Source organism: Electrophorus electricus, chromosome 18 (assembly GCF_041902795.1).
Source record: "Electrophorus electricus isolate QZ-2024a chromosome 18, ASM4190279v1, whole genome shotgun sequence".
In the NCBI taxonomy this organism is placed as follows: domain Eukaryota; kingdom Metazoa; phylum Chordata; class Actinopteri; order Gymnotiformes; family Gymnotidae; genus Electrophorus; species Electrophorus electricus.
This window is the reverse complement of record NC_137514.1, coordinates 2,345,305-2,365,995: the sequence shown is the minus strand read 5'-3', so window position 1 is coordinate 2,365,995 and position 20,691 is coordinate 2,345,305. Positions and strand designations below refer to the sequence as shown.

At 39.1% G+C, this 20,691-nt stretch overlaps 2 protein-coding genes across 4 annotated transcripts; both read left to right on the top strand.

The window, feature by feature from the left end:
- Positions 1-385: 385 nt before the first annotated feature.
- On the top strand, positions 386-8,654 carry LOC145652062 (E3 ubiquitin-protein ligase TRIM35-like). 3 transcript variants are annotated; one of them, XM_081701413.1, is made up of 6 exons: positions 397-943; positions 3,788-3,883; positions 6,434-6,664; positions 6,745-6,767; positions 7,114-7,232; positions 7,331-8,654. In XM_081701413.1, coding segments are annotated over exons 1-6 (864 nt in total). In that variant the 5' UTR covers positions 397-550; the 3' UTR covers positions 7,333-8,654. The 3 variants fall into 3 exon arrangements, with proteins under 3 accessions (XP_081557540.1, XP_081557538.1, XP_081557539.1); XM_081701412.1 differs by having other exon boundaries at positions 390-943; positions 7,114-8,654; XM_081701414.1 differs by lacking the exon at positions 6,434-6,664 and having other exon boundaries at positions 386-943; positions 7,114-8,654.
- A 651-nt stretch (positions 8,655-9,305) lies between these two features.
- LOC118242668 (E3 ubiquitin-protein ligase TRIM35-like) lies at positions 9,306-19,196 on the top strand. Its single transcript, XM_081701405.1, has 6 exons — positions 9,306-12,595; positions 16,100-16,195; positions 16,284-16,514; positions 16,608-16,630; positions 16,812-16,927; positions 18,659-19,196. The coding sequence occupies exons 1-6, from the start codon at positions 12,203-12,205 to the stop codon at positions 18,853-18,855; spliced, it is 1,056 nt and encodes a 351-aa protein (XP_081557531.1). The 5' UTR covers positions 9,306-12,202; the 3' UTR covers positions 18,856-19,196.
- Positions 19,197-20,691: the final 1,495 nt, after the last annotated feature.

The following is a 20,691-nucleotide window of genomic DNA, read 5'->3' as shown; positions in this document are numbered from 1 at the left end:
GAGACGGGGGGCAGAGATTTCCCTTTACAGAGCTGAACCAGGGGGCTCAATCGCTCTTTCGGCAGGGGCTGTGTCTCCTGGAAGCTCTATATATTTTTGTTTTCTTAAGCCTCTTTCTCTCTTGTCGATTGTTAGTTGTAGGCTGAGAGCCTTATTAATGTGTACAGCATTTTATGTTGTTAAGTAGCGTTATCTCTCCTCTGGCGATTTCTTAAAGACACATAAATTATTTCTAAGTGTCAGTACACTTAAAGTGCAGTTACACAACTTTTTATAAACCACGTACTGCATAAAATACTGTTAAGCAACTCTTTTTTCACTACTGAAATTTGTCTCTAGCACTGATGATTCCCGCCCTGTTTTGCATACTCCCGCTTTCTTTGCTGACTCACAGCTTCACTCCCTCAGGAAACATTTGAGGGCAGGTTCAGATTCCTGTGCACAACGAGGAAAGTTACGTAAACTTTAATTTCTGTCGAATCTTATGCTGTGAATTCACTGCAGACGCAACACACACAATCTCGTTCTGTCTACACCAAGAACAGTGGCTATGGCATTATCTTACGTTTCACTGGAAGAAAACCTCAGATGTTCTATTTGTTTGGAAATCTTTAAGGATCCTGTGGTTCTTACCTGTAGTCACAGTTTTTGTAGGATCTGTATAGAGAGAACGTGGAACCAGAAGGAGATAAAGGAATGCCCAATGTGCAGGAAAAAAATTAAGCATTCACTTATAAACAATCTAGTCCTTAAGGAAACTTGTGAAACATTCGCGCAGAAGAAACGCAGAATGGAAGCTCAAGGAGTGATATGTCTGCTCCATACCGACAAACACCATCTGTTCTGTGTGGATGATCAACAGCTGGTGTGTTTGCAGTGTGTGGACGAGGACCATCAAAATCACAACTTCTGCTCCATCAGCAAAGCAGCGGAAAGACAAAGGGTAAAACCAGTTTACCTTTTTCATGTGTTTTTCTGGTGTTTTTATAGTCATTTTTAAGTTAGGTTTTTGATCTTGTAGTTAGCTAGCTGATTCTCTCATATCCGGATACATGCAAGGAGAAGTTACTTATTCATACGTCAGGAAAACATAATTAATTGCAAACATACACATTTCAATTCCTATCGACTAAAGACAATATCATCTAGTCATCTGAAAAAGTATACCCTCTGACCTCTATGGTTTTATGTATCAGGACATAATTTAAAAATATGTGGTGCTTAGCACGTCTTATAATAAGGTAAATCTTCAAGTTATTGCCGCTCAATGTGGTTTTACAAGCTACTGGTTCACGGGTTTTACTTTATTGTTTCTCCATTTTGGCTTTGTTTTGTTAATAAATAGACACGGTGGAATCTGTTGTGTTGTTGTTCACCTGGGGTTGTTAATCGAATTCCCTATGACTTTATCAGTCTTGTTAACGGTGAGCGGTAAGGAGGCGGACGCATATGCGGACAAGAGCAAATCCAGAGTCATAGTCGTTAGAATAGTCCAGGGTCAATTTACCAACATGTAGAGTCTGGGAATACATAATAACAAACAAACAAAAGCACACGAAGACAAACGGGGATGCAGGCTATAGCAAAGAGGCTATGAATAGCACAGAGGCTAGAATAAACAAACGACTAGGAAACACGAAGGGATGGATTAACAAACAGGCTTCGATTCACAAACAGCGGCTAGACTTACAACGACCATCCAAAACCCAGGGAGCAAGACAGGGTATAAATACATAAACTAACACTAGTTAAACAAGACAAATGGTGCAAAAGATGAGGAGCGTAGAAAACGAAACCATGGAACGGAACCACAACAAGTAAGTAAATTGAAATAAAGACGAGCAGCGTTAGCTGCTGGATAGATGGCCTCAACATTTGACTGTACAGTACTTTGGTGTACAGAGACAGAGGATTTCATGGTCCACTAAATGACTGCAAAGTGCCCAGGTCTTGTGGCTGCAAAACAAATCATCACCCGTCCACCACAGTGTTTGATATTTGGTTTGAGGTGCTTGTACTGATATGCTGTAAATTGTGGCCAAACATCTCCATTCTGTCTTGTATGTCTAAAGAACATTGTTCCAGAAGTCTTGTGGTTTGTTCAGGTGCAACGTTGCAAACTTAAGCCATTTTGCCATGTTCTTGTTAGAAAGAAAAGGCTTTCTGCTATCAACCCTTACAAATAAGCCATGCTTTTTCAGTCTTCTTCTATTTGTACTGCCATGAACTTGAATGTTCAACAGGCTGAGGCCAGTACAGTCTGATATGTAGCTGTTAGGTTTTTTGCAGGGTCTGAACGTGAGGTGAATTTGCTGGGACATCCACTCCTGGGAAGATTGACAACTGTCTTGAATGTTTTCTACTTGTGAATAATCTTTCTTACTGTAGAATGATGGACTTCAGATTGTTTGAGAATTGAGTTATACCCCTTCCCAGACTGATGAGCAGCAATAATTTCCTCTTTAAGGTCGTTGCACATGTCTTTTCTCCTTGGCATTGTGTTAACATACACCTCCAGACCAGTAAACTTTAAAAAATTCTGCTTTAATAGAGGTGCTTACACTTGATGATCATTCAATCAAGGGTATTTGATTAGCAATACTTGGCTGCTACACAAATAATTGCACAATGTAATATGTCATGTGTTGTTCTTCTGAGGTTGTATTTACCTAATTTTAAGACCTGTGAAGGACCAGATGATGTTTTATTATGTCCTGATACATAAAATCATAGAATTCAGAGAGCGTAAATTGTTTTTGCACGTCTGTATAATTACATCAGCATGGAGTGAGTTGCGTCAGAATGCCAAAGCTAAGGTGAGTGATGCAATCCAAATGCATTTTCCTTACAATAATCCACGGTAAAGTAGCCAGATGAAGAAGAAAAAAAACTCACAATACATAAAGCACAACATAGCAAGAATAGAGAGCCACAGAAACTAGGAGGCAATTACAACAATGTAACAAGACAGAAGTGCAAAGGGTAGAAAGACAAGCTAGAAGACAAGACACAGTTGCAAACGATGAAGGGCAAGTTCATATGAAACTCGACAGGGCAGAGACAAAACAAAGCCAATGGTGTATAGAGCTACGGAAACTGCACTACCAAAGATGAGGAAACCGTGACAATACTACTAACATATACATGCATATATTAGTCTTGGTTGACATAAAGTTAGTTATTCTAAACACAAATATGTAGTCCAGGCCAATGTTGAACAGACTACTCAAAATAGACATGTAAATATTTAGATGGCTCCAGTGACTTTCAGCATGAGATTTTGCAACAAATAATGGCACATTCTGCAATACTAGAAAGGCGTTAAAAGCTGTAAGTGCTGAAGTGTGGGGGTGTTTGTTTTGGAGAGTTATAAAAGAGCTCTGAGCACAACACTTTTGAATAACTGCATCCTACTGCAACAATAGTGCACAGCATGGACAATATAGGGTGATCTGTTTACTTAACACTAGTTCATATTATTTCACAAAGTCATATATCATAGTTATTACAGCTACCTATGTGTCTCCACCATTTAGAAGCATGGAACATTGTGCCTGGTAATATATACATTGCTAATGTCATAGCTGTCGGGTTAGGCTATTGCTGCTTGGTTAGGCTCTGGATGCCATGACCCTGTAATGGATTAAGCAGTTTGGAAGATGAATCTGTGAATGAATCATGTACATGTGGCATATTGAGCTGTTGATAAGTATTAGTTGAAAATAACTGATTAATAGTTAAATGTGTGTTGATCAGTGATACTGGTGTTTTTTTGTTTTTGTTTCAGACTGAACTTGAAAGACCATTGCAGGCACTTCAAATGAAATTGGAAACCCTGAATTCCAAAAAATCCACCTTTTTGGACATGCTTGTAAAATTCCAGGTACTTCTATAGTAGTAGTTTTTGCTTTTTTTTGGGTTGGTGGTGTTCTGCCACAAGCAAGATAAATACCTGCTCCCCTCAATTAAACAACATGGCAGCAATTCACAGTCATAGTACAGCTAATCCATAGTGGTTATTTTAATTTCTTTGGACCAATCAGAAGTAAATAGGTTTTCAGTGTATTTTATGCCTGTTGTATGTGATCACATGGGTAGAAACATTCTAGGAGCACCTGCAAAATGAGTCAATGAGAGAGAACATTATTTTCATCACAATATTCAACAACATGTCTCATTCACATTAGTAAACACTTAACACCATCATAATGTATATAAACAATGAACACAGCTATTGTCATTACTTACAAGCTAGTATGTTAATACGGGGAGTTTGATGCAGTAATGTATTACTGCGAAACTTGCAAGAGCTCCGGTAACAGATCAGGAAAATCTAAAAACATCAACAAGGTTAGTGAAACTACACAACCAAAGTTAGCCTTGAATGTTTATTTTGAATTTTCAGCAAATTTCATGCATACTGCTGCCATTTTTTACCATCAGTGACACATAGACAAACATGAACTTTACATTGGATTCCTAACATATAATGCTATGATGTTTTGCATGTAAGAGCTTCCACACTGAGAGCATTGTTTACTTGGCTTATACTAGCTAGTTAGCTTACACCTGCATCTTAGCTAGCTACCCTTAACGTTGGACTAATACATAATGTAACTAGCTACATATATACTTAGGGTTAATAGCTAGCTACATTGGCTACATAATTTGGGGGGGGGGGGGGATTAATTAACTATCTGTCTGATAGAAAAATAGCAACCATAGCATCGCTTTCCTGGCTCCATATACATATACGGCATTTAGCAGACACTCATCCAGAGCGACTTACAAAGGTGCTTTGTCATTTACTCATAGAATATAACATAGTACAGTACAGTAGGTTAGAGTGCAACATACCAATGAACTAGAATACTGTAGAATACAGGGATCAATGCTGATACCTAGAAGTACAAAATACATAAGGTCTATCTTAAACAATGATAAGTGCAATAAACAATAAGTGCTAGAGTTTGTTAAACAACATAAACAATACCTTACAATAAGTATTAATTTAATCAGTCAATATGGGAGCAGAGTCAGTTGTCCTTTAAATATTTTGCAAATAGAACAAGTTTGAAGACTGAAACGGACTCTGCTGTCTGGACAACAAGTGGGAGTTCATTCCACCATCTTGGAGCCAGGACAGAAAATATTCTCAATGCTTGTCGTCCATGAGACCTGAAGCAAGGTCTTTCAAGCCGAGCTGTACTTGAGGTTCGAAGTACTCGAGGTACAGATCGGGCTTTGACCATTGACCTCATGAATGAAGGGGCTGGTCCATTTTTGGCTTTGTAGGCAAGCATCAAGATTTTAAATCTGATACATGCAGCTACTGGGAGCCAATGAAGGGAGCGGAGCAGTGGAGTAACGTGTGAACTTCAGAAGATTGAAGACCAGGCATGCTGCTGCATTCTGGACAAGTTGTAGAGGTTTGATGGCTCTTAGAGGAAGACCAGCAAGTAACAAGTTGCAGTAGTCTAGTTTTGCGATCACAAGAGACTGCACAAGCACCTGGGTAGCTTCTTGAGAGAAAAGGGCCGAATCCTTCGTATGTTACAAAGGAGGAATCTGCAAGACCAGGTTAGATTAGAAACATGAGTTGAAAATGACAACTGGTTGTCCAAAGTTATGCCCAGGATATGGGCAGCTTCGGATGGTGCGATCATGGAGTTCTCGAAGGAAACTGTGAGGTCATGGTAAGGGTTGGGAGTACCTGGGATGAACAGAAGCTTGGTTTTACTGGGGTTGAGCTTCAAGTGGTGGGCTGTCATCATGGATGTCAGGGGCTCCACTAGTTGTTGGTACTGTAGAAAAGCCACACTGATCACTCTGACTTTATCCAACCTCCCTTTTTTGATTGTAGCCTTTTCTGTTTCTTGTTTCTTTTATTTATTTGTTTAACAGTGCAAGATTTTGTAGGTATTGGTGGGACTTCTTGTGCGACTAGCTTGTGCAACCATTATAAATCCCAATAAATTACTAAAATAGTAAAATCAGTCTTAAAGAAAAAGTGTCGTCTGTCCGGCCCAGTCTTCTGATAGCTTCCAGCCACAGCAGTCGCGTATTTCTCTGAAAAGAATGCCATCCAGATGGAAGTCAAAACAGTTTCAATAACGGTCCACACCACACCTGGATAATTGTACTGTGACTAACACCAGATCATTTTATATTACTGCCAATAAAGGTTAGTGACAATGCTAAATTCTGTTTGCCATAGTGGCATGCATTTAGCTGACACTTTTATCCAAATCAACTATGATACCTTGAGCAGTAAGGGCATTGCTCAGGGTTCCAACAGTGGCAACGGTGAGGCTGGAACAAGCAACTTTCCAATTACACACCAAGTACCTTAACCACTGAGCTACCACTGCATGTGTCTTTGAAATGTCACCTTTGTTTACAAAGTCAACTATACAATTGCACACACCACCAGTCTCAAGTCCGGCAGACAGAGGAGCAGATAAAAGTGGAGTTTGAGGAGCTTCACCAGTTCCTCAAGGAGGAGGAGGCGACCAGGATAGCTGCTCTGAGGGAGGAAGAGGAAGAGAAGAGCCAGAGGATGAAGGCAAAGATTTCAGAAATGAATAAGTTGTTAACATCTGTTTTGGAACAAATTAACAAAATCAAGGATGACATGAACAATGAGGACAGTTTATTCTTACATGTAAGTCCAGTTCCTAAGGTCTGATGTTGTGTTTATAAAAAGGGAATAACCACTCACAATGTTTTTGTTTGTTTTCTCAGAAATTTAGATCTACAGAAGAAAGGTAAAACGTATTTATTTATTTATTGTGACGTGTGCATACATACCTTCATTCACTGAACTTCCAGTAGTGAAAAGAAAATGGAAAAACACAGATCTTTGTTAATTTAGAGTTTGTGGTTTAATTTCAGGTAATTATTTAATAAACACACAACTTTTAGACAGCCAGGTTTGTTTGTTAAAACATCACTTAATTTTTATTGTGTGAGTACATATAATTGTGAGTGTACATAAATTTGGGATCATACAAATTAAATCCCTAACCAGAACCTTTGTAAGATTGTATTAAGTGGTTCTAATGTTATATAAGTAAAATATATGTTTGCTTATCTGTGTTTATATCTCTTCAGAGCTAAGTACACTGTGCCAGATCCTGAGGTGGGTCCTGGAGTTCTGATTGATGTGTCCAAACACTTGGGGAATCTGAGATACACGGTGTGGGAGAAGATGAAGGACATCTGTCCTTACTGTGAGTGGATGAACACAATACGACAATATTTCATCAAATACCAACATCAGAACAACATTTGTGCTGACATTTTATACCAAACGTTATCACCCCCAAAGAGCCTGTACTTCTGGACCCAGCTACCCTAAGGGCCAAACTTCAATTGTCTCCAGATTTGAATAGCATTACATTTGGACAGGAACAAACTCCTAAAGTCTCACCAACCAAGTGTGTCGAAGTGCCATTCATCCTGGGATCTGAACGTTTCACCTCAGGATCGCATACCTGGGAGATGCAGGTTGGACCCTCAGAACAGTGGGCTGTTGGAGTCATTAAAGAATCTGATAAAACAAAACCAAATCCTTTCTACATTATTAATATATATGCTTAAAGGTAAATGTTCATGGAATCCAGGGGCTGCCAAGATTAATAAAGTCTGTGTTTCTGGAAAGTGAGAAAAGACAGGTGACATTCACTGATCCTGATTCAAACACAACATTAAAAACACACACATATGCAATCCCTGAGAAAATGTACCCATGTTTTTTTAGCTTCAGCAAATTTCCATTGCCTATTCTACCAGCCAAGGTTTCAGTTTCCATTTAAGAACAATGAGTATTCAACTCATTGCTGAACCCTCTACCACATCCAGAGTGCCTTCATACAAGTCTGCATTATCTACTGTTCTTTTCTTTATGTTTATTCTTTTCTCATCTACTACATGCATACTCCCTGACCACAAACATGTACGCAGAATAATTAAGCCAGTGTCAGTATGAATTCCAGGAAAAAATAAATGAGTTAACTTTTATATTTAGAATTACGATATTTCAAACATTGACATGGTTCTTTTAATTAATGGCATGTGTATTAATTTATGTGTAACTAATATTAATCACCATAATACTAAGGTGTCTCATGATTCACATTTATTTTACATGTAATTGTTTTGTTCTAATTACTGTACATTTATTTTCTGCATAATTGTTTTGGTTTATAGTGCATCATTTCATATATTGATCTGGGTTTTTTTTAATCCTTTTTTTTTTTTTTTATCTGACTTGACATGCATAGTTGGTGTCCAAGAGAACTGTCAAATTCAACCAATAAACTTAATCTCATTGAACAACACCTTTGTTAACCTAGTAATGTATTTAATTAGATTACAGTTTAATGTGAGGTGTAGCATTTTATTATATACATTTGTCCAGGAAAGATGTGTGCGTGTGCATTTTTCAAAGGATAATGCTGTGTATGAATATTATGCACAAATGTTACACACGTGTGTGTTTGTGTGTGTGTGTGTGTGTGTGTGTGTGCGTGTGCATGCACATGCAAGAGATGGTGACGAGTCAGCGACATGAACTTTATTTGCACTTCTAACATATTTGGAAAGACTCACAACTTGATTAATTGTTTGAATAAAACCTCTGTCTGATCTCATTCAAGTGTCTTACCTGCCAGTTCCAAGACAGTCATGCACATTAATTTTATTTTAATTAGTTAAATTTAGCATGGGTACACAACAAGCCTTTTGCAGACCAGCGTAAATTGAACATTAGGTTTTAGGTACTGTTTGGTGACTTTGTGATTGAAAATGTACATTAGCAGCTTCATAAATAAATGACACTATTAACTGTACATAAGCCTCCCCTTCACCTAAGGCAAGGAAGGTGCGCTAGTAGTCCCACACTGCTTCAGGTCCTTGGTGTTTCCTGTGCTGTGTTTGGGACGCTACCATGTTGAATGGCCCATAACTCGGTTCTGTGGTACTACCATGTTTGACATTACACTGCAAAATAACTCATCATCATGATTTCATGATTTTCAAAATGTATTCCGGTAGTTCATCTGGTAAAGCAGACAGAGCAATGTGTATCTCCCAAATGCTGTAAATGTGAAAAAGGTGTTAGCATATATGTAGACATCTACAGTTATCATATACAAAGCCTAATTCATTTCCAACAGGCACAGAGCACAATGAAATCTGATCAAAGCACTCGATAGATACCTGAACTGTTGTTGAACTGACACAGGATGTGCAGCAGAGACTTGTCCAGGCCATATTACCCACAGGACATGCATGTCAGCAACTGTGTTTGTTGCAAATAACAGTTTGAGAAGCTTCACGAGTTCTTAAACAAGTATGCTGTACGGCAATTTCTCCAAAATATTTATTGATCATACGTATTGATAGGCTGGCATAATCCAGTATGTGGCCTGTTTCAAATCGACACAGTTGCTTTGAACATTTCAGTGTTTCACAAAGCCTCGCTTTGTAGTGACGTCTGTAGTGACTTCACTACTGAAACGTGACTCTGACGATTCCCGCCCTGTTTTGCATACTGCCTCTTTCTTTGCTGACTCACATCTTCACTCCCTCAGAAAGAATTGGAGGGCAGGTTCAGATTCTGTGCACGAGGAAAGTTACGTTACCTTTCATTTCTGTGGAATCTTATGCTGTGAATTCACTGCAGACGCAACACACACAATCTCGTTCTGTCTACACCAAGAACAGTGGCTATGGCATTATCTCACGTTTCACTGGAAGAAAATCTCAGGTGTTCTATTTGTTTGGAAATCTTTAAGGATCCTGTAGTTCTTACCTGTAGTCACAGTTTTTGTAGGATCTGTATAAAGAGAACGTGGAACCAGAAGGAGATAAAGGAATGCCCAATGTGCAGGAAAAAAATTAAGCATTCACTTATAAACAATCTAGTCCTTAAGGAAACCTGTGAAACATTCGCGCAGAAGAAACGCAGAATGGAAGCTCAAGGAGTGATATGTCTGCTCCATACCGACAAACAGCATCTGTTCTGTGTGGATGATCAACAGCTGGTGTGTTTACAGTGTGTGGACCAGGACCATCAAAATCACAACTTCTGCTCCATCAGCAAAGCAGCGGAAAGACAAAGGGTAAAACCAGTTTACCTTTTTCATGTTATGACTTAGTCAACACTCGTGATTATCAGGAATACAAGCAGCAAGGTATAGGTCTGTAGGTATGTAGGTATGAGTTGCATAAAACAACTTAGTTTTTTCTGTTACAAATATCAACTTTAAGGGAGCATTTTCCCTTTTTTAAAGGGAAGTACTTATAGGTGGTGCAGAGAAACCTTAATCTTTACATTTATCTAAGGGAAAACAGTTAGGGATTTACCACAGTGTCTGAGGTTTGGTTGCAGTAATGTTCCATCATTTCCATTACAGCATTCTGCAATTAGCAGAATAAACTCTCATAAGAGAAAAATTAGCAAAAGTTTTAATGTAAGAGTTTAACGTTTGAGTGTTACCCACATATTACCCACAGGACATGCATGTCAGCAACTGTGTTTGTTGCAAATAACAGTTTGAGAAGCTTCACGAGTTCTTAAACAAGTATGCTGTACGGCAATTTCTCCAAAATATTTATTGATCATACGTATTGATAGGCTGGCATAATCCAGTATGTGGCCTGTTTCAAATCGACACAGTTGCTTTGAACATTTCAGTGTTTCACAAAGCCTCGCTTTGTAGTGACGTCTGTAGTGACTTCACTACTGAAACGTGACTCTGACGATTCCCGCCCTGTTTTGCATACTGCCTCTTTCTTTGCTGACTCACATCTTCACTCCCTCAGAAAGAATTGGAGGGCAGGTTCAGATTCTGTGCACGAGGAAAGTTACGTTACCTTTCATTTCTGTGGAATCTTATGCTGTGAATTCACTGCAGACGCAACACACACAATCTCGTTCTGTCTACACCAAGAACAGTGGCTATGGCATTATCTCACGTTTCACTGGAAGAAAATCTCAGGTGTTCTATTTGTTTGGAAATCTTTAAGGATCCTGTAGTTCTTACCTGTAGTCACAGTTTTTGTAGGATCTGTATAAAGAGAACGTGGAACCAGAAGGAGATAAAGGAATGCCCAATGTGCAGGAAAAAAATTAAGCATTCACTTATAAACAATCTAGTCCTTAAGGAAACCTGTGAAACATTCGCGCAGAAGAAACGCAGAATGGAAGCTCAAGGAGTGATATGTCTGCTCCATACCGACAAACAGCATCTGTTCTGTGTGGATGATCAACAGCTGGTGTGTTTACAGTGTGTGGACCAGGACCATCAAAATCACAACTTCTGCTCCATCAGCAAAGCAGCGGAAAGACAAAGGGTAAAACCAGTTTACCTTTTTCATGTTATGACTTAGTCAACACTCGTGATTATCAGGAATACAAGCAGCAAGGTATAGGTCTGTAGGTATGTAGGTATGAGTTGCATAAAACAACTTAGTTTTTTCTGTTACAAATATCAACTTTAAGGGAGCATTTTCCCTTTTTTAAAGGGAAGTACTTATAGGTGGTGCAGAGAAACCTTAATCTTTACATTTATCTAAGGGAAAACAGTTAGGGATTTACCACAGTGTCTGAGGTTTGGTTGCAGTAATGTTCCATCATTTCCATTACAGCATTCTGCAATTAGCAGAATAAACTCTCATAAGAGAAAAATTAGCAAAAGTTTTAATGTAAGAGTTTAACGTTTGAGTGTTACCCACATATTACCCACAGGACATGCATGTCAGCAACTGTGTTTGTTGCAAATAACAGTTTGAGAAGCTTCACGAGTTCTTAAACAAGTATGCTGTACGGCAATTTCTCCAAAATATTTATTGATCATACGTATTGATAGGCTGGCATAATCCAGTATGTGGCCTGTTTCAAATCGACACAGTTGCTTTGAACATTTCAGTGTTTCACAAAGCCTCGCTTTGTAGTGACGTCTGTAGTGACTTCACTACTGAAACGTGACTCTGACGATTCCCGCCCTGTTTTGCATACTGCCTCTTTCTTTGCTGACTCACATCTTCACTCCCTCAGAAAGAATTGGAGGGCAGGTTCAGATTCTGTGCACGAGGAAAGTTACGTTACCTTTCATTTCTGTGGAATCTTATGCTGTGAATTCACTGCAGACGCAACACACACAATCTCGTTCTGTCTACACCAAGAACAGTGGCTATGGCATTATCTCACGTTTCACTGGAAGAAAATCTCAGGTGTTCTATTTGTTTGGAAATCTTTAAGGATCCTGTATTTCTTACCTGTAGTCACAGTTTTTGTAGGATCTGTATAAAGAGAACGTGGAACCAGAAGGAGATAAAGGAATGCCCAATGTGCAGGAAAAAAATTAAGCATTCACTTATAAACAATCTAGTCCTTAAGGAAACCTGTGAAACATTCGCGCAGAAGAAACGCAGAATGGAAGCTCAAGGAGTGATATGTCTGCTCCATACCGACAAACAGCATCTGTTCTGTGTGGATGATCAACAGCTGGTGTGTTTACAGTGTGTGGACCAGGACCATCAAAATCACAACTTCTGCTCCATCAGCAAAGCAGCGGAAAGACAAAGGGTAAAACCAGTTTACCTTTTTCATGTTATGACTTAGTCAACACTCGTGATTATCAGGAATACAAGCAGCAAGGTATAGGTCTGTAGGTATGTAGGTATGAGTTGCATAAAACAACTTAGTTTTTTCTGTTACAAATATCAACTTTAAGGGAGCATTTTCCCTTTTTTAAAGGGAAGTACTTATAGGTGGTGCAGAGAAACCTTAATCTTTACATTTATCTAAGGGAAAACAGTTAGGGATTTACCACAGTGTCTGAGGTTTGGTTGCAGTAATGTTCCATCATTTCCATTACAGCATTCTGCAATTAGCAGAATAAACTCTCATAAGAGAAAAATTAGCAAAAGTTTTAATGTAAGAGTTTAACGTTTGAGTGTCCAGTTTTCAAATCCCTCTGCAAATATCATGGTAGTATCACGGTGTGTGTAAGTGTTGGTGGCAGGCTGAGGCCCCCTCTGGCCACCAAAGGGAGGCCTTGAGTCAGGCATACCACTAATTTGGCTTAACACCCAACAACTGGGCTAGGCCTATATAAGCCAGGTGACCCAGTGCTGGGTCTTTGCCAAAGTTCTGAGCCAAGCTCCTAGCTGGTAACTTCAGGTATCGAGGTGTGTAAACCCTCATGCTACACCTCACTTCCTGTCTGCGAGGGTGTTCGTGTTTTTACACGTCCTTTCCTCTCTCCGGTTTTACCCCCTTGTGCCACACCTCACTTCTGTGCTGCGAGGGTGTTCGTGTTCTTACACATCCCCTCCCCTCTCCAGTTTTCCTCTCGAGTCTATCTCTCTCCCGAGGCTTCCCTTAGCCATTCAAGTTCTTCCCTGTTTTCTGGTTTTGTTTGGGAAGTTTTAGTTTGGTTTTCCCCAGTGCATTGGGGTTGCCATTTCTTCCCGTGGTGTCCTTTGCTCTCCCTTTTTCCACGCTCGGCGTGGTGTTTAGTTTTTCCTTTTGTTTAACCTGATCCAAGATCTAACTACTCTGCACACGGGTCCCCCATTGTTATAGTGTGGTTGCTCACTCACTAGGCTGTTGGTTTTCTCACCTAGCTGACTTGGGTTCAAGCCCACCTTACAGTTTGGACTTGTTTTTCTGCACCTGGGCCTGGACAGCTTTCCTTCATTTGATGAATCAATGAAATCCAAATTATACCAGAAAATTGTAAAGGAAAATGTTAGGCCATCTGTCTGTGAGCTGAGTGTCACGAGAACTTGTCATGCAGCAAAACAATGACCCAAAGCATATATGTCATTCTAGCAAAGAATAGTTAAAGAAGAATAAAGAATAAAGTTTTGAAATGGCCAAGTCAAAAACCTTAACTTAATCCAATAGAAATTTTGTGGAAGGACCAGAAGCAAACAGTTAATGGGAGGAAACTCACCAACATGATGGAGTTGAACTGTTTTATGGATGGAATGGGCTAAAATTCCTCCAAGCCTATGTGTTAGACTAATCAACACTTACTGGAAATGTTTATTTGCAATTATTGCTGCACAAGGCGGTCAGACCAGAAACTGAAATCAAAGGTTCACATACTTGCAGATATGTAATATTGGATCATTTTCCTCATTAAATAAATTACAGTCTAGTATTTTTGACTAATTTTTTATTTGGTTCTCTTTATGTACTTTTAGATCAAATCCGTGCAGAAATGGAGAAACTTCTAAAGGGTTCACAAAGCCTTTAATATACCAAATATTGTGGTGTAGTACAAAGTTTATAAAGAAACAGGATGTTTTGGACAGACATCTTTCATCAGCTGTGCAAGCAAAGTGCTTTGAATTAGTAGTTTTGAATTAGTAGGAACCAGTTTATATATGAAAAAGTTGACATATTCATTCTACGGCCAGGTTGCCACTGTTGGGTCCCTGAGAAAGGCCCTTAACCCTTGTTTGCTCAAGTTGTATTCAGTCATAATTGTAAGTGGTTTTGGATAAATGTCAGCTAAATGCTGTAAAAGAGAGACTAAATGAAAAAATTCACATAATCAGAACTGACAGAATACTCAGAACATTCACATATTCAGTACTGACAGAATACCCAGAACATTCACATACTCAGTACTGACAGAATACTCAGAACATTTACATACGCAGTACTGACAGAATACTTAAAACATTCACATACGCAGTACTGACAGAATACTCAGAACATTCACATACTCAGTACTGACAGAATACTCAGAACATTCGCTTATTCAGTCTTTCCCAAACAGCCCTGTGTTAACACAATGTTAGTTTGAGTTGTATGTGTAGCACTATGAAATGAATTAACATATACATACCACAAAATACACTGAATTCTACAAACTGTACTAGGTCTGCACTAAAGGAATTACCCTATATTTAACAAATACTGTGCTAAAACTATCTGTGTGCAATATTCATTCTACAATAGCCTTATGTAATGTCTATGCATCACATCCTGAGGAATAATTGTGCAATACTTATTCTGTAAATATATGTGCAATATTTATTGTTAAAACCCTTTTATATGTATTGTGTATATACAATTCACAATGTGGTGCATGTCTACATATACATCCTGTGTACTCAGAAGGCCAACAATATTCAAAATTGTAGTGAAGTACACAAAGTTTGCAGAGAAACAGGACGTTTCGAACAGAGCTATGCAAGTGCTGATGAAGGACCTGTCTGAAACATCCTGCTTTTCTGAAAATTTGAAGAACTTCACTACAATTTTAAATATCTCTACATCTCTTACTACAGTGTGCTGCAGTTACTCCCCTGAAATCTTCTTCGGATTTATATATTTATTTCTATATTTTTATTTTGTGGTGTTCTAACATAAGAGCTCTGCCAAGTAGTGCACCTTAATATATATATATATATTAAAACGACAATAAAAAAAATCTGATCTAATCTAATGAAAAATTGTACAAACGATTGATGCATACTGTCATTTCATCCATTTTCCACAGTTCACTACAACTCCCAGCATACCGATTACAACCCAGAGGAAATTCAACGGACTGTTAACTCCACCCGTAGCCTCGTTACTCTGTCAATTGAAACCTGTCATTTCCCTGAACTCCTTGCTACTGTTTTTATGAGTGCATACTGAGCAGTCTATCCTATTGTCTATCTGTATTGCTGTCTTTCCTGACTCTCTTCCACATGGACTGTTGTATTACTCTGTGATGCTCCCTGGCTCTGTTAATCCCAAAGTGCTGGTTCTGACCCTTACCTGTTTTTTACTATCATGACTCTGATTAAAGCCACACCTCTTTTTATCCACGAGTGATTGATTTTATCTGTAACGTTACACATACGATCTATTGTAGTCTACTGCACACAACTATCCAATAATGCAATGGCTATTAAGTGTAAGTTTGTGTAAAGTGAAATTGTGAAACAGCTGTGACTGATAACTATTTACATATTTGCAGATACATGCTAAATATGGAAATGCTGATAAGTGTTGGTTAAATATATCTATTAAACATGAGTATCAGTGACACTAATTATTCATAATCATCTTTATTTTCAGACCAAACTTGAAGGAAAATTGCAGGTACTTCAGGCAAAACTAGAAACCTTGATTTCTAAAAAGTCTACTTATGATGGCACATTTTCAAAGCTCAAGGTATTGCTACATTCTGCATGTAATATTCTGCTGTACTTGGTGCATAAACGTTTTCTAGTCAAACATATAATCACATTTCCTGTCCCAGGGGTCTATGCAGCATGTAGAAAGGAAGATAAAGAAGGAGATTAAGAGTCTTCACCAGTTCTTAAGCAAGGAAGAGGAGACCAGGATAGCTGCATTGAGGGAGGAAGAGGAGAAAAAGAGCCAGAGAATGAAGGCAAAGATTGCAGAAATTGAACAACTGTGTTCGGATCTGTCTGAGCAAATCAACAATATCAAGGATGCCATGGGGGATGAAGACAGTTCATTTGTAAATGTAAGCATTTTGTCTGATGTCATCAAACATGCTGTGATTGTAAGAATGCAAGGGCCACTCACAAATGTTTTGGTTTTTTTTTTGTTCAAATAGAATTTCAAAGATACAGAAAAAAGGTAAATTTGTTTTGATCTTTGTGCCTTTATAATGTATTTTGTGAGACCCATTTATATTCACATCTGTGCATGCTTGTCTGCACCAAATTAAAGTTACTTTTACCATAATTTTTTAATGTATTAAATGTTGGTCTTTTACAATTTTGTAATGTTGTTTACCTGTCTGTTTTTATGGCCTCAGAGCTAGGTACACAGTGCCAGATCCAGAAATGGATTCAGGAGTTCAGATCGATGTGTCCAAACACCTGGGGAATCTGAGATACAGAGTGTGGGAGAAGATGAAGGACAGTCTTTACTGTGAGTATATCTGTACAACACCTGGGCAATTTGTGATACAGTGTGGGAGAAGATTTGCTGTTACTCTGAGTAAATCCAGAAGTTTCCAAACCTAAGAAAATGTATGTGTTTCTGGACATTGAGAAAGGCCAGGTAATATTCAGTGATCCTGATACAAACTCAACCTTATGAGCATACACTCATTCACTTGTACCCTGGTACAATCATGATTTAAGCAGCCAATGTCTCAGTGTCTTTAAAAACCATAATTATACCCACAGTGCTTATAGCACTTGTAGATACTGCATTGGTTGCTCCTCACTGGCATCCTCCTCCTTGTGGTGGGGCTTTCCACATGGTCCTTTGGTTTTTGATTTTGTCTCTTACATTTGTTTTCACTCTCCTGTACAGGTGTTCCCTTATTATTGTGCCTCGTTGTACTATTATTTCACCACATATAAAGTCTGTTCAGTTGTAGCCGTGGTTGTCGTTCACTGTCTAGGCATTGCCTTGTTTAGATATGCTTGTCGTTTAGCCATTTCCTTGTCTTGTTTCAGTTGTGTCTGAGTGTGTTTGTTTACTTACTTTGAGAATCAGAATTGGATGTATTGGCCAAGTGTGCTGACACACACAAGGACTTTAATTCTAGCTGTTTGTGACTCTCAAACAATAGAGGAAATACATACAATACACAATATACACGCAATATCCATACAATACACTATATATGAGAAATATACAGATCAAGTACAGGACAACAATACACAAAGTGGGAGTATGTGTCGTAGTGTTAACATCAGTAGTGACTAAGTATGGGAGTGAAGTTGTCATAGAACATTTTATAATGCATCATTGTAGTTGTGAAGCAGTGTGTTATGACCATCAGTGAAACTAAAAGCTATGGCATAGCAGATGGAACTAGTTTATGAGTGTAATGGCGTGAGAGCAATTTTTATTACACCATGGAAGTCAACTCACACCTGCATCTATCCATTTTTATCTTGAGGCTTCATTCACATATTTCTTTGCTTTATGTCTATAATGGATGGCTTTTAGGTCTAAAATATTGCTTTCTTACAAAGGATTATTCTGTATGCATGGCTTTTATTATGGTAGTATGTACAATAACAAGTTAAAATTTAAGTATTGTTTTTTTTCCACATCAAATGATTCTATATTCGGTATAATATTTAGATCATGCAGGAATTTGCCCTTTGTTTATCTTCTTGTCTCTTCCACATGCTATGTTTTGGTTTTTGTGCCATTCCCTCCACACCGGTGTTCCATATTTCCTTAGCTGAGTCACTTGTGCCTCATTGTACTCTTACTTCACCACTTATAAAGTCTGTTCAGTTGTAGCCCTGGTTGTTGGTTGGTGTATAGGTGTTTCATTGTTTAGATGTCTGCATTGTTCAGCCATTTGCCTGTCTTGTTGTTTCAGTTGTGTCTGTATGTGTTTGTTCATTTCCTTTTTTAATTAAACAGTTTAAGTCAACTCACACCTGCATTAAGTCAAGTCCAAGCTGGATCCTGAGCTGACCCCTGAGTCTGGCCCTGATGGCCAGGGTTTCCCAGTTCACAGAAAGGGGATGCTCCCCCAGAATTTCTTGGGGGGGACTAGGGGCTTCTGGGTTGGATCCTCACAGAGACAACCAGGCCTCACTTGAGCACCACCTGGGTGGAATGTTTGGACCAACAGGGAGCCCAGGAGTCTGTTTGTCTGACTCAGGCTTTCTCTCTCTCTCCATCTAGGCTCCCCAGCTGCACCCTGCACGGCAGCTCCAACAACTCAGCAGGTGATTCTGCCACGTCTGATTGTTCCACAGGGCCTTCACCCAGTGTTGTCTCCTCAGGTGACTTCCAAGGTGCCACATGTCCCACAACTGCCTCTGCAGGTGCTGTCCACTCAACGCAAGTGCCAGGATGGCCCGGTCCCAGCCATACCCTGAGCCCTGGGTGGCAAGGTGCCTGTCACACTCCATGCTCAAGATGGCAGGTCTTCATTATACTCCTCTTCCAGGACTGCACTGCTGTATCCATGTGACCCCTGCCCTGGGTGGACTTAGTGTGTCTCCGCATGCTAGGAGGTGCATGTTAAGGGGGGTTTACTGTAATGTTTACTGTTTCATTTTCATCTCTCCCACATGCTTTGTGTTTTGTTTTTTTGTGCCACTTCCACCACACAGGTGTTCCCTTTTTCCTTAGCGTTGTATAGCCATTTGACTGTCATATTTCAGTTGTGTCTGTGTGTAATTGATCACTTACTTTCATTTTCATTAAACCTTTTAAGACTTCTCATGCTTGCATTTGTCAGAGATCCATTCTGTTAGTTTTTACTGTAAGGCTTCCTTCACACCTTTATTTGCTTTAGGTCTAGAAGGGGTGGATTTTAGGTTTAAAATGTAAAGGCGCACTCCCGTTCCCATAGATCATATGGCATGGCCCGCCATGTGCAGATGCTTCTTTGTTGACTATTTGATTTTCCCTTGATTATAAACACACCCCTCTTGTTAGTCTATTACGTTACACCTGCACCCTATTAATTTATATATATATGAAACTGTGGTGGAAAAATGAGAGCACATCAAACACATGCATTATGCATTGAGTAGTAAAAAGTTTATTGAGTTCTGTCCCCTGTATAACAGAGAAAGAGAACTGACTCACAGTACAAGCCCCCCTCTTCTTATACACAGAGAAGAAAAGAAAGAAAAAACAGCTCCTACAAGGTATCTGAACTTTATGTTTTGGTTAGTCTGAGCGCAGGTGGGGTCTTCTATCTCTACGGTTAGAACAGTCTTCTTCTGTCTCTATGGGTAGAACAGCATGTGAGCTGCTGATGTCTTTGCCTCTCACGCCTGTCTACGGACTGTTATGCTGTGACTATAGAAACACAAAGCAAGGTAAAGCGAAGCAAAGTAAATTTCCACAACAGAAACATAATAAAAAAAATTACAAAATTAGAAAAGCACAATAAAAATCAATTATATATATATCACTAGATATATTCCATAATAAAAGTCTTGCATACAAAATTTCAATGTTTTGTTCACCAAACCAATTGGTTATCACTTTTGCCTTGTGACATGGTGCTCCATCATGCTGGAAAAAGGATTGTTCATCACCAAATTGCTCCTGGAATTTTGGGAGAAGTTGTGCTTGGAGGATGTTTTAATACCATTCCTTATTCATGGCACTGTTCTTACGCCAAATTAGTTTCAAATACCTTGGTACTGAAGACTGTCTGGAGGACAGAATGGAACATTTTTAGGTCCCTCAGAGCACAATAACTGCATCACAAACAGCTAAACCCCAGTGGAGCCCCAGTGAAGCCCCAGCTGAGCCCTGGCTAAACCCCAGCTAAGCCCCAGCACACTCAGTCCCGTCTCCAGCTCCATTCCAGCAGCCATGCGGGTTCTTCCTCCTTTTAATCCCACTGGATACTCTATTTTCCTCTATCCACAGCTGATGCTCATTTCATGACATCATCTAAATGGGAACTCGTACAGACCTTCCACTTCCTTATTCTCATAACAGCACAAAAACCTTTTGAAAAATCCACCCCCCCCCCCCCCAAAAAAAGAAAGAAATTAATAGAACCAAAGAAATCTCTAAAACAAACATACCATAAGAGGAAAATATATATCTAAGAATATTGTATGCATCTTATAATATGTTGGATGTTGGATATACAATACTATGTGCAGACAACAAATTATTAATTACAACAACAAAGAAACAACTGTAGATCCCACGGAGTTCGAAGGTCACCCATTCAAGGGTTT